The sequence below is a fragment of the Procambarus clarkii genome, chromosome 34, assembly GCF_040958095.1.
Source record: "Procambarus clarkii isolate CNS0578487 chromosome 34, FALCON_Pclarkii_2.0, whole genome shotgun sequence".
NCBI classification, from domain to species: Eukaryota; Metazoa; Arthropoda; class Malacostraca; order Decapoda; family Cambaridae; genus Procambarus; species Procambarus clarkii.
In genome coordinates, this window is record NC_091183.1 from 32,765,607 (window position 1) to 32,778,607 (window position 13,001).

Genomic DNA, 13,001 nt, shown 5'->3' on the forward strand with positions numbered 1-13,001 from the left:
GAATGAGATACAATAGAAGGTTTAGAGACCAAGTTGAATATGAGATTTGGAATCTACAAAACAGTATGAGTTTAAAATGTGAAAAGTATAAAGTTAAAGGTTACCTAGGAAGTGTTAAGAGGGACGTGATTAAAATAATGTTGGAATGATCGTGTAGATCCTCCAAAGGATACCTGATCAACCAGGCTGTGACTCATACGTCAGGCTGCGAGCAGCCGCGTCCAACAACCTAGTTGATCAGTCCAGGAGGCCTGGTCGACGACCGGGCCGCGGGGACGCTAAGCCCCGAAAGCACCTCAAGGTAACCTCAAGGTATGGTATAGAGGTAAATGGATGTTAGGGATGAAACTATATATGCATAAAAAACTTAAGTTTTATTTGTTTCATGTATATAGTTTCTTACCTACCACAACACTTTCACAGCCTCCTCGGTGCACCACTTCGTTTACCAGTCATGCATCGAAACAACCACTTGTCCTAAACGTTATATATTACTGTAACATGTCCACGTTTGTTATCACATTCAGTATTAGGCTCCCTCTAAAGATATCTTTTTAACCATCATGTAAACGCCTAGTGTTCTCAGTATCTGTTTCTACTTGCCCGAAACGCTGTGCGTATTAGTCCCTTAACGTATTGTATGTTAATATTAGAAATATAGATAGTCGTCCCTTATCTATATACCTGTATCTATATTTCTAACATTCTTTGTAACTCGCCATCTATGTAACTTGTACCAAATACCTTTTTTTTCCTACTTTACCTGACTATTACAGCTTTCGAATTTGTTCACCACATTACGTTACTTGGCGGGATACCACAGAACTCATTTTTTTTTCTATTTGCTATTAAATAACTTTTTTCATCGACTATTTCCACAATCTCCTGTGAAGCTACGGCTGACATCTCGACTATAAACTTCGAAATACTACAACTATTGTCATATTTCAGCCTAAAACTCATTAACATACTATGTCAATGTTACTCAAACTACTTTACGCTAAGAACTACCTGAGGATTTACCTTAACGCCACCTTGGGAAAACCTCCCACCTTTACCTCCTAATGTTAGCATGGGGTAAAAGTGAAATATCTAATAGTTATACTAGTTAAAGTAACTTTTCCCCCCTAACATTAGGGGACCTTTCATCGATACTGGCATCTGTTGAAGACCAGTGTCAACTGTGCCTTTTGCCTGACCTTTGACCTAACTACCTAGCTTACTACTGGACCTGTATGACCTTTGACCTAACTACCAGGTCCACGTACAATGTCACGTCACTAATCTCCTTTATTCTATGTAATACTGTTTTTACGCAATGTACACCTCCAGGGTGAAGAGGTCCTATTATTATTATTATTATTAACCACAACAACAACATTTTAAAACATTACTTACTTTGAATGTTTCTCGTTAAGAGATGCTCTTCCGCCATGGCTCCTTGGCTGCGGGATGAAGGAGCTACTGCCATTGGCTGGCGAGGTTGAGCGGCTGCTGCTCGCTGATGCTCCGCTCTTCAACTGAGAACCTGCACAGCAAAAGAAAACGTCAAGTTACTACAGCCAAGACAATTTACAAGGGCAGACTTACTCATTTTCACCAAGTACTAAACCCATTTACATTTTCCTTCCTAACATTATTTTTTATTAAGACATTTTTTCATACTTTCTCACTACTGTATTGCCAAGTGTTTTGTACTTTCATCTTTATGTTATGCTTACATAATGCAGCGATCTATTTACTATTCTATTCACAAAACACATCACTTGGTTACACTTTTCCCAATTTCATATATTGCACATTATGTCACACCCCCCCCCCCACCCACCCTAAGTGTTGCTGCTTACCTCAACCAAATAACAAACAAAAAGCGTCTAAGATTAACCTTTTCTTATACCAGCATACATACGGTCAGGCACAAATACATTGCATACGACAACGAACGTGTATGACAAGTGTTTGGATGTATTTGGATAACATATTGTAGCAGTCAAGTGTTGCATCTGTAACGCACCATTTCCCCCTCACCTGTCCACAATTATCTACACCATGCACAAACACTCAAGGAATATACTCCATTCTATACACTGACACGTTACTATACACAAACATAACAAAACTAATGCTTGTCATACCGGAGGCATACAGATTAACTCGCACAAAACATACCAGCCATGTATGCTAATTGCCAACAAACATGTCGTCGTACCTAGCAACAATATTGCAAAGCCAGCTACCAGTAACAATAATAGCAACAGTGAGACACAACCCTGGAAACACAAACCGAAACTGTCTCTATTTTCCGCTTGTTACAACTTGTAATAAAGTTGTTACATCTTGGCTTAACGTGTTTATGACGTATTAGAACGTTGTTACAACTTGCTATAAATAGCCCGATTTTTGGCCGCTAGCGGCAAAAATCGGGCGATTTTCGCCGCTACCGGCCAAAAACCGTGCGATTTTCGCAGCTGGCGGGCAAAAATCGCGCGATTTTCGCCGCTAGCGGCCAAAAACCGCGCGATTTTCGCCGCTAGCGGCCAAAAACCGCGCAATTTTCGCCGCTACCGGCCAAAAATCGGGCTTTTTTTGCCGCTAGCGGCCAAAAATCGACGATTTTCGCCACTAGCGGCAAAAAATCGTGCGAATTTCGCTGCTAGCGGCCAAAAATCGTGCGAATTTCGCTGCTAGCGGCCAAAAATCGTCCGTATTTCGACGCTAACGGCCAAAAATCGTGCGAATTTCGCCGCTACCGGCCAAAAACCGCGCAATTTTCGCCGCTAGCGGTAAAAATAGCCCTATTTTTGGCCGCTAGCGGCGAAAATCGCGCAATATTTCGCCGCTAGCGGCCAAAAACAGAGCAATTTTCGGCACTAGCGGCCAAAAATCGGGCTATTTTTGCCGCTACCGGCCAAAAATCGCGCGATTTTCGCCGCTAGCGGCCAAAAATCGGGCTATTTTTGCCGCTACCGGCCAAAATCGCGCTATTTTCGCCGCTACCGGCCAAAATCACGCTATTTTCGCCGCTACCGGCCAAAAACCGTGCGATTTTCGCAGCTGGCGGGCAAAAATCGGGCTATTTTTGCCGCTAGTGGCGAAAATTGCGCGGTTTTTGGCCGGTAGCGGCGAAATTCGCACGATTTTGGCCGCTAGCGGCCAAAAACCGAGCGATTTTCGCCGCTAGCGGCCAAAACCCGCGCAATTTTCGCCGCTAGCGGCCAAAAATCGGGCTATTTTTGCCGCTAGCCGCCAAAAATTAGGCGATTTTCGCCGCTAGCGGCCAAAAATCGTGCGAATTTCGCCGCTACCGGCCAAAAACCACGCAATTTTCGCCGCTAGCGGCAAAAATAGCCCGATTTTTAGCTCTAGCGGCCAAAATCGCGCGATTTTCGCCGCTAGCGGCCAAAAACCGCGCGATTTTCGCCGCTAGCGGACAAAAACCGCGCAATTTTCGCCGCTAGCGGCCAAAAATCGGGCTATTTTTGCCGCTAGCGGCCAAAATCACGCGATTTTCGCCGCTACCGGCCAAAAATCGCGCGATTTTCGCCGCTAGCGGCCAAAAATCGGGCTATTTTTGCCGCTAGTGGCCAAAAATCGACGATTTTCGCTGCTAGCGGCCAAAAATCTTGCGAATTTTGCCGCTAGCGGCCAAAAATCGTGCGAATTTCGCCGCTACCGGCCAAAATCGCGCGATTTTCGCCACTACCGGCCAAAAACCGCGTTATTTTCGCCGCTAGCGGTAAAAATAGCCCGTTTTTTGGCCGCTAGCGGCCAAAATCGCGCGATTTTCGCCGCTACCGGCCAAAAATCGCGCGATTTTCGCCGCTAGCGGCCAAAAATCAGGCTATTTTTGCCGCTAGCGGCCAAAAATCGACGATTTTCGCCGCTAGCGGCCAAAAATCGTGCGAATTTTGCCGCTACCGGCCAAAATCGCGCGATTTTCGCCACTAGCGGCCAAAAATCGCGCGATTCTCGCCGCTACCGGCCAAAAACCACGCAATTTTCGCTGCTAGCGGGCTATTTTTGCCGCTAGCGGCCAAAAATCGTGCGATTTTCGCCGCTAGCGGCCAAAAATCGTGCGAATTTGGCCGCTACCGGCCAAAAACCGCGCAAATTTCGCCGCTAGCGGCAAAATTAGCCCGATTTTTGGCCGTCAGCGGCCAAAATCGCGCGATTTTCGCCGCTACCGGCAAAAAACCGTGCGATTTTCGCAGCTGGCGGGCAAAAATCGCGCGATTTTCGCCGCTAGCGGCCAAAAACCGCGCGATTTTCGCCACTAACGGCCAAAAACCGCGCAATTTTCGCCGCTAGCGGCCAAAAGTCGGGCTATTTTTGCCGCTAGCGGCCAAAAATCGTGCGAATTTCGCCGCTACCGACCAAAAACCGCGCAATTTTCGCCGCTAGCGGCAAAAATAGCCCGATTTTTGGCCGCTAGCGGCAAAAATCGCGCGATTTTCGCCGCTACCGGCCAAAAACCGTGCGATTTTCGCAGCTGGCGGGCAAAAATCGCGCGATTTTCGCCGCTAGCGGCCAAAAACCGCGCGATTTTCGCCGCTAGCGGCCAAAAATCGGGCTATTTTTGCCGCTAGCGGCCAAAAATCGTGCGAAATTCGCTGCTAGCGGCCAAAAATCGTGCGAATTTCGCTGCTAGCGGCCAAAAATCGTCCGTATTTCGCCGCTAGCGGCCAAAAATCGTGCGAATATCGCCGCTACCGGCCAAAATCGCGCGATTTTCGCCGCTACCGGCCAAAAACCGCGCAATTTTCGCCGCTAGCGGTAAAAATAGCCCTATTTTTGGCCGCTAGCGGCGAAAATTGCGCGGTTTTTGGCCGCTAGCGGCGAAAATCGAGCAATATTTCGCCGCTATCGGCCAAAAACCGCGCAATTTTCGGCGCTAGCGGCCAAAAATCGGGCTATTTTTGCCGCTAGCGGCCAAAATCGCGCGATTTTCGCCGCTACCGGCCAAAAATCGCACGATTTTGGCCGCTAGCGGCCAAAAACCGAGCGATTTTCGCCGCTAGCGGCCAAAAATCGGGCTATTTTTGCCGCTAGCCGCCAAAAATTAGGCGAATTTCGCCGCTACCGGCCAAAAACCGCGCAATTTTCGCCGCTAGCGGCAAAAATAGCCCGATTTTTAGCTCTAGCGGCCAAAATCGCGCGATTTTCGCCGCTAGCGGCCAAAAACCGCGCGATTTTCGCCGCTAGCGGACAAAAACCGCGCAATTTTCGCCGCTAGCGGCCAAAAATCGGGCTATTTTTGCCGCTAGCGGCCAAAATCACGCGATTTTCGCCGCTACCGGCCAAAAATCGCGCGATTTTCGCCGCTAGCGGCCAAAAATCGGGCTATTTTTGCCGCTAGTGGCCAAAAATCGACGATTTTCGCTGCTAGCGGCCAAAAATCTTGCGAATTTTGCCGCTAGCGGCCAAAAATCGTGCGAATTTCGCCGCTACCGGCCAAAATCGCGCGATTTTCGCCGCTACCGGCCAAAAACCGCGTTATTTTCGCCGCTAGCGGTAAAAATAGCCCGTTTTTTGGCCGCTAGCGGCCAAAATCGCGCGATTTTCGCCGCTACCGGCCAAAAATCGCGCGATTTTCGCCGCTAGCGGCCAAAAATCAGGCTATTTTTGCCGCTAGCGGCCAAAAATCGACGATTTTCGCCGCTAGCGGCCAAAAATCGTGCGAATTTTGCCGCTACCGGCCAAAATCGCGCGATTTTCGCCACTAGCGGCCAAAAATCGCGCGATTTTCGCCGCTACCGGCCAAAAACCACGCAATTTTCGCTGCTAGCGGGCTATTTTTGCCGCTAGCGGCCAAAAATCGTGCGAATTTGGCCGCTACCGGCCAAAAACCGCGCAAATTTCGCCGCTAGCGGCAAAATTAGCCCGATTTTTGGCCGTCAGCGGCCAAAATCGCGCGATTTTCGCCGTTACCGGCAAAAAACCGTGCGATTTTCGCAGCTGGCGGGCAAAAATCGGGCGATTTTCGCCGCTAGCGGCCAAAAACCGCGCGATTTTCGCCACTAGCGGCCAAAAACCGCGCAATTTTCGCCGCTAGCGGCCAAAAATCGGGCTATTTTTGCCGCTAGCGGCCAAAAATCGTGCGAATTTCGCCGCTACCGACCAAAAACCGCGCAATTTTCGCCGCTAGCGGCAAAAATAGCCCGATTTTTGGCCGCTAGCGGCAAAAATCGCGCGATTTTCGCCGCTACCGACCAAAAACCGCGCAATTTTCGCCGCTAGCGGCAAAAATAGCCCGATTTTTGGCCGCTAGCGGCCAAAATCGCGCGATTTTCGCCGCTACCGGCCAAAAATCGCGCGATTTTCGCCGCTAGCGGCCAAAAATCGGGCTATTTTTGCCGCTACCGGCCAAAATCGCGCTATTTTCGCCGCTACCGGCCAAAATCACGCTATTTTCGCCGCTACCGGCCAAAAACCGTGCGATTTTCGCAGCTGGCGGGCAAAAATCGGGCTTTTTTTGCCACTAGCGACGAAAATTGCGCGGTTTTTGGCCGGTAGCGGCGAAATTCGCACGATTTTGGCCGCTAGCGGCCAAAAACCGAGCGATTTTCGCCGCTAGCGGCCAAAAATCGTGCGAATTTCGCCGCTACCGGCCAAAATCGCGCGATTTTCGCCGCTACCGGCCAAAAAACGCGTTATTTTCGCCGCTACCGGCCAAAAACCGCGTTATTTTCGCCGCTAGCGGTAAAAATAGCCCGTTTTTTTGGCCGCTAGCGGCCAAAATCGCGCGATTTTCGCCGCTACCGGCCAAAAATCGCGCGATTTTCGCCGCTAGCGGCCAAAAATCGTGCGAATTTCGCTGCTAGCGGCCAAAAATCGTGCGAATTTCGCTGCTAGCGGCCAAAAATCGTCCGTATTTCGCCGCTAGCGGCCAAAAATCGTGCGAATTTCGCCGCTACCGGCCAAAAACCGCGCAATTTTCGCCGCTAGCGGTAAAAATAGTCCTATTTTTGGCCGCTAGCGGCGAAAATTGCGCTGTTTTTGGCCGCTAGCGGCGAAAATCGCGCAATATTTCGCCGCTAGCGGCCAAAAACCGCGCAATTTTCGGCGCTAGCGGCCAAAAATCGGGCTATTTTTGCCGCTACCGGCCAAAATCGCGCTATTTTCGCCGCTACCGGCCAAAATCGCGCTATTTTCGCCGCTACCGGCCAAAAACCGTGCGATTTTCGCAGCTGGCGGGCAAAAATCGGGCTATTTTTGCCGCTAGCGGCGAAAATTGCGCGGTTTTTGGCCGGTAGCGGCGAAATTCGCACGATTTTGGCCGCTAGCAGCCAAAAACCGAGCGATTTTCGCCGCTAGCGGCCAAAAACCGCGCAATTTTCGCCGCTAGCGGCCAAAAATCGGGCTATTTTTGCCGCTAGCCGCTAAAAATTAGGCGATTTTCGCCGATAGCGGCCAAAAATCGTGCGAATTTCGCCGCTACCGGCAAAAATAGCCCGATTTTTAGCTCTAGCGGCCAAAATCGCGCGATTTTCGCCGCTAGCGGCCAAAAACCGCGCGATTTTCGCCGCTAGCGGACAAAAACCGCGCAATTTTCGCCGCTAGCGGCCAAAAATCGGGCTATTTTTGCCGCTAGCGGCCAAAATCACGCGATTTTCGCCGCTACCGGCCAAAAATCGCGCGATTTTCGCCGCTAGCGGCCAAAAATCGGGCTATTTTTGCCGCTAGTGGCCAAAAATCGACGATTTTCGCTGCTAGCGGCCAAAAATCTTGCGAATTTTGCCGCTAGCGGCCAAAAATCGTGCGAATTTCGCCGCTACCGGCCAAAATCGCGCGATTTTCGCCGCTACCGGCCAAAAACCGCGTTATTTTCGCCGCTAGCGGTAAAAATAGCCCGTTTTTTGGCCGCTAGCGGCCAAAATCGCGCGATTTTCGCCGCTACCGGCCAAAAATCGCGCGATTTGCGCCGCTAGCGGCCAAAAATCAGGCTATTTTTGCCGCTAGCGGCCAAAAATCGACGATTTTCGCCACTAGCGGCCAAAAATCGCGCGATTTTCGCCGCTACCGGCCAAAAACCACGCAATTTTCGCTGCTAGCGGGCTATTTTTGCCGCTAGCGGCCAAAAATCGTGCGATTTTCGCCGCTAGCGACCAAAAACCGTGCGATTTTCGCAGCTGGCGGGAAAAAACCGCGCGATTTTCGCCGCTAGCGGCCAAAAACCGCGCGATTTTCGCCGCTAGCGGCCAAAAACCGCGCAATTTTCGCCGCTACCGGCCAAAAATCGGGCTTTTTTTGCCGCTAGCGGCCAAAAATCGTGCGAATTTGGCCGCTACCGGCCAAAAACCGCGCAAATTTCGCCGCTAGCGGCAAAATTAGCCCGATTTTTGGCCGTCAGCGGCCAAAATCGCGCGATTTTCGCCGCTACCGGCAAAAAACCGTGCGATTTTCGCAGCTGGCGGGCAAAAATCGCGCGATTTTCGCCGCTAGCGGCCAAAAACCGCGCGATTTTCGCCACTAACGGCCAAAAACCGCGCAATTTTCGCCGCTAGCGGCCAAAAATCGGGCTATTTTTGCCGCTAGCGGCCAAAAATCGTGCGAATTTCGCCGCTAGCGGCAAAAATAGCCCGCTTTTTGGCCGATAGCGGCAAAAAATCGATGATTTTCGCCCCAAGCGGCAAAAAATCGTGCGAATTTCGCTGCTAGCGGCCAAAAATCGTGCGAATTTCGCCGCTACCGGCCAAAAACCGCGCAATTTTCGCCGCTAGCGGTAAAAATAGCCCTATTTTTGGCCGCTAGCGGCGAAAATTGCGCGGTTTTTGGCCGCTAGCGGCGAAAATCGCGCAATATTTCGCCGCTAGCGGCCAAAAACCGCGCAATTTTCGGCACTAGCGGCCAAAAATCGGGCTATTTTTGCCGCTAGCGGCCAAAATCGCGCGATTTTCGCCGCTACCGGCCAAAAACCGCGCGATTTTCGCCACTAACGGCCAAAAACCGCGCAATTTTCGCCGCTAGCGGCCAAAAGTCGGGCTATTTTTGCCGCTAGCGGCGAAATTTGCGCGGTTTTTGGCCGGTAGCGGCCAAATTCGCACGATTTTTGGCCGCTACCGGCCAAAAATCGCGCGATTTTCGCCGCTAACGGCCAAAAATCGGGCTATTTTTGCCGCTACCGGCCAAAATCGCGCTATTTTCGCCGCTACCGGGCAAAATCACGCTATTTTCGCCGCTACCGGCCAAAAACCGTGCGATTTTCGCAGCTGGCGGGCAAAAATCGGGCTATTTTTGCCGCTAGCGGCGAAAATTGCGCGGTTTTTGGCCGGTAGCGGCGAAATTCGCACGATTTTGGCCGCTAGCGGCCAAAAACCGAGCGATTTTCGCCGCTAGCGGCCAAAAACCGCGCAATTTTCGCCGCTAGCGGCCAAAAATCGGGCTATTTTTGCCGCTAGCCGCCAAAAATTAGGCGATTTTCGCCGCTAGCGGCCAAAAATCGCGCGATTTTCGCCGCTACCGGCCAAAAACCACGCAATTTTCGCTGCTAGCGGGCTATTTTTGCCGCTAGCGGCCAAAAATCGTGCGATTTTCGCCGCTAGCGGCCAAAAATCGTGCGAATTTGGCCGCTACCGGCCAAAAACCGCGCAAATTTCGCCGCTAGCGGCAAAATTAGCCCGATTTTTGGCCGTCAGCGGCCAAAATCGCGCGATTTTCGCCGCTACCGGCAAAAAACCGTGCGATTTTCGCAGGTGGCGGGCAAAAATCGCGCGATTTTCGCCGCTAGCGGCCAAAAACCGCGCGATTTTCGCCACTAGCGGCCAAAAACCGCGCAATTTTCGCCGCTAGCGGCCAAAAATCGGGCTATTTTTGCCGCTAGCGGCCAAAAATCGTGCGAATTTCGCCGCTACCGACCAAAAACCGCGCAATTTTCGCCGCTAGCGGCAAAAATAGCCTGATTTTTGGCCGCTAGCGGCAAAAATCGCGCGATTTTCGCCGCTACCGGCCAAAAACCGTGCGATTTTCGCAGCTGGCGGGCAAAAATCGCGCAATTTTCGCCGCTAGCGGCCAAAAACCGCGCGATTTTCGCCGCTAGCGGCCAAAAACCGCGCAATTTTCGCCGCTAGCGGCCAAAAATCGGGCTTTTTTTGCCGCTAGCGGCCAAAAATCGACGATTTTCGCCCCTAGCGGCAAAAAATCGTGCGAATTTCGCTGCTAGCGGCCAAAAATCGTGCGAATTTCGCTGCAAGCGGCCAAAAATCGTCCGTATTTCGCCGCTAGCGGCCAAAAATCGTGCGAATTTCGCCGCTACCGGCCAAAAACCGCGCAATTTTCGCCGCTAGCGGCAAAAATAGCCCGATTTTTAGCTGTAGCGGCGAAAATCGCGCGATTTTCGCCGCTAGCGGCCAAAAACCGCGCGATTTTCGCCGCTAGCGGACAAAAACTGCGCAATTTTCGCCGCTAGCGGCCAAAAATCGGGCTATTTTTGCCGCTAGCGGCCAAAAATCGACGATTTTCGCCCTAAAATTTTGGGCTAAAAAGTAGCGAAAGTAGCCCAATTTTAGGCTAAAAAGTAGCAAAAGTAGCGAAATTTTGGGCAAAAAGTAGCAAAAGTAGCGAAATTTTGGGAAAAAAGTAGCGAAAGTAGCCCAATTTTGGGCAAAAAAGTAGCAAAAGTAGCAAAAAAAGTACCGAAATTTTGGGCTAAAAAGTAGCGAAAGTAGCGAAATTTTGGGCTAAAAAGTAGCGAAAGTAGCGAAAAAAGTGCCGAAATTTTGGACTAAAAACTAGCAAAATTTTGGGCTAAAAAGTAGCGAAAAAGTAGCGAAATTTTGGGCTAAAAAGTAGCGAAAGTAGCAAAATTTTGGGCTAAAAAGTAGCGAAAGTACGCGAAAAAGTAGCGAAAGTACGCGAAAAAGTAGCGAAAGTAGCGAAATTATGGGCTAAAAAGTAGCAAAAGTAGCGAAATTTGGGCTAAAAAGTAGCGAAAGTAGCGAAATTTTGGGCTAAAAAGTAGCGAAAGTAGCGAAAAAAGTACCGAAATTTTGGGCTAAAAAGTAGCGAAATTTTGGGCTAAAAAGTAGCGAAAAAGTAGCGAAATTTTGGGCTAAAAAGTAGCGAAAGTAGCTAAATGTTGGGCTAAAAAGTAGCGAAAGTAGCGAAATTTTGGGCTAAAAAGTAGCGAAAGTAGCGAAATTTTGGGCTAAAAAGTAGCGAAATTTTACTACTTTTTTCGCTACTTTTTAGCCCAAAATTTCGCTACTTTCGCTACTTTTTCGCTACTTTTTAACCCAAAATTTCGCTACTTTTTAGCCCAAAATTTCGCTACTTTTTCTCTACTTTTTAGCCCAAAATTTCGCTACTTTTTCGCTACTTTTTAGCCCAAAATTTCGCTACTTTCGCTACTTTTTAGCCCAAAATTTCGCTACTTTAGCTACTTTTTAGCCCAAAATTTCGCTACTTTCGCTACTTTTTAGCCCAAAATTTCGCTACTTTCGCTACTTTTTAGCCCAAAATTTCGCTACTTTTTCGTTACTTTTTAGTTTAAAATTTCGCTACTTTCGCTATTTAGCCCAAAATTTCGCTACTTTCGCTACTTTTTTTGCTACTTTCGCTACTTTTTAGCCAAAAATTTCGTTACTTTCGCTACTTTTTAGCCCAAAATTTCGCTACTTTCGCTACTTTTTAGCCTAAAATTTCGCTACTTTTGCTACTTTTTTCGCTACTTTTTAGCCCAAAATTTCGCTACTTTCGCTACTTTTTAGCACAAAATTTCGCTACTTTCGCTACTTTTTAGCCCAAAATTTCGCTACTTTTTCGCTACTTTCGCTACTTTTTAGCCCAAAATTTCGCTACTTTTTAGCCCAAAATTTCGCTACTTTCGCTACTTTTTAGCCCAAAATTTCGCTACTTTCGCTACTTTTTAGCCCAAAATTTCGCTACTTTTTTGCTACTTTTCAGCTTAAAATTTCGCTACTTTTTTGCTACTTTCGCTACTTTTTAGCCCAAAATTTCGCTACTTTCGCTACTTTTTTCGCTACTTTCGCTACTTTTTAGCCAAAAATTTCGTTACTTTCGCTACTTTTTAGCCCAAAATTTCGCTACTTTTTCGCTACTTTTGCTACTTTTTAGCCCAAAATTTCGCTACTTTTTTCGCTAATTTCGCTACTTTTTAGGCTAAAAAGTAGCGAAAGTAGCGAAAATTTTGGCTAAAAAGTAGCGAAATTTTGGGCTAAAAAGTAGCAAAAGTAGCGAAGGTAGCGAAATTTTGGGCTAAAAAGTAGCGAAAGTAGCGAAATTTTGGGCTAGAAAGTAACGAAAGTAGCGAAATAGCGAAAGTACGCGAAAAAGTAGCGAAAGTAGCGAAATTATGGGCTAAAAAGTAGCAAAAGTAGCGAAATTTTGGGCTAAAAAGTAGCGAAAGTAGCGAAATTTTGGGCTAAAAAGTAGCGAAAGTAGCGAAAAAAGTACCGAAATTTTGGGCTAAAAAGTAGCGAAATTTTGGGCTAAAAAGTAGCGAAAAAGTAGCGAAATTTTGGGCTAAAAAGTAGCGAAAGTAGCGAAATGTTGGGCTAAAAAGTAGCGAAAGTAGCGAAATTTTGGGCTAAAAAGTAGCGAAATTTTGGGCTAAAAAGTAGCGAAATTTTACTACTTTTTTCGCTACTTTTTAGCCCAAAATTTCGCTACTTTCGTTACTTTTTCGCTACTTTTTTCGCTACTTTCGCTACTTTTTAGCCCAAAATTTCGCTACTTTTTAGCCCAAAATTTCGCTACTTTTTCGCTACTTTTTAGCCCAAAATTTCGCTACTTTCGCTACTTTTTAGCCCGAAATTTCGCTACTTTAGCTACTTTTTAGCCCAAAATTTCGCTACTTTCGCTACTTTTTAGCCCAAAATTTCGCTACTTTCGCTACTTTTTAGCCCAAAATTTCGCTACTTTTTAGCTACTTTTGCTACTTTTTAGCCCAAAATTTCGCTACTTTCGCTACTTTTTAGCCCAAAATTTCGTTACTTTTTCGCTAATTTCTTTTTCGCTAATTTTCTTTTTTCGCTACTTTTTAG

General features: G+C 48.0%; 1 protein-coding gene across 13 annotated transcripts in view; it reads right to left on the minus strand.

Annotated features, from left to right (window-relative positions):
* The window catches only part of LOC123762011 (protein sickie), an 860,773-nt gene that overhangs the window by 145,629 nt on the left and 702,143 nt on the right, over nt 1-13,001 (minus strand). For all 13 annotated transcript variants that reach the window (XM_069335765.1, XM_069335764.1, XM_069335759.1 and 10 more), the window contains one exon: nt 1,399-1,528. In XM_069335765.1, the coding sequence (XP_069191866.1) occupies nt 1,399-1,528 (130 nt within the window). The remainder of the gene's footprint in view (nt 1-1,398; nt 1,529-13,001) is intronic.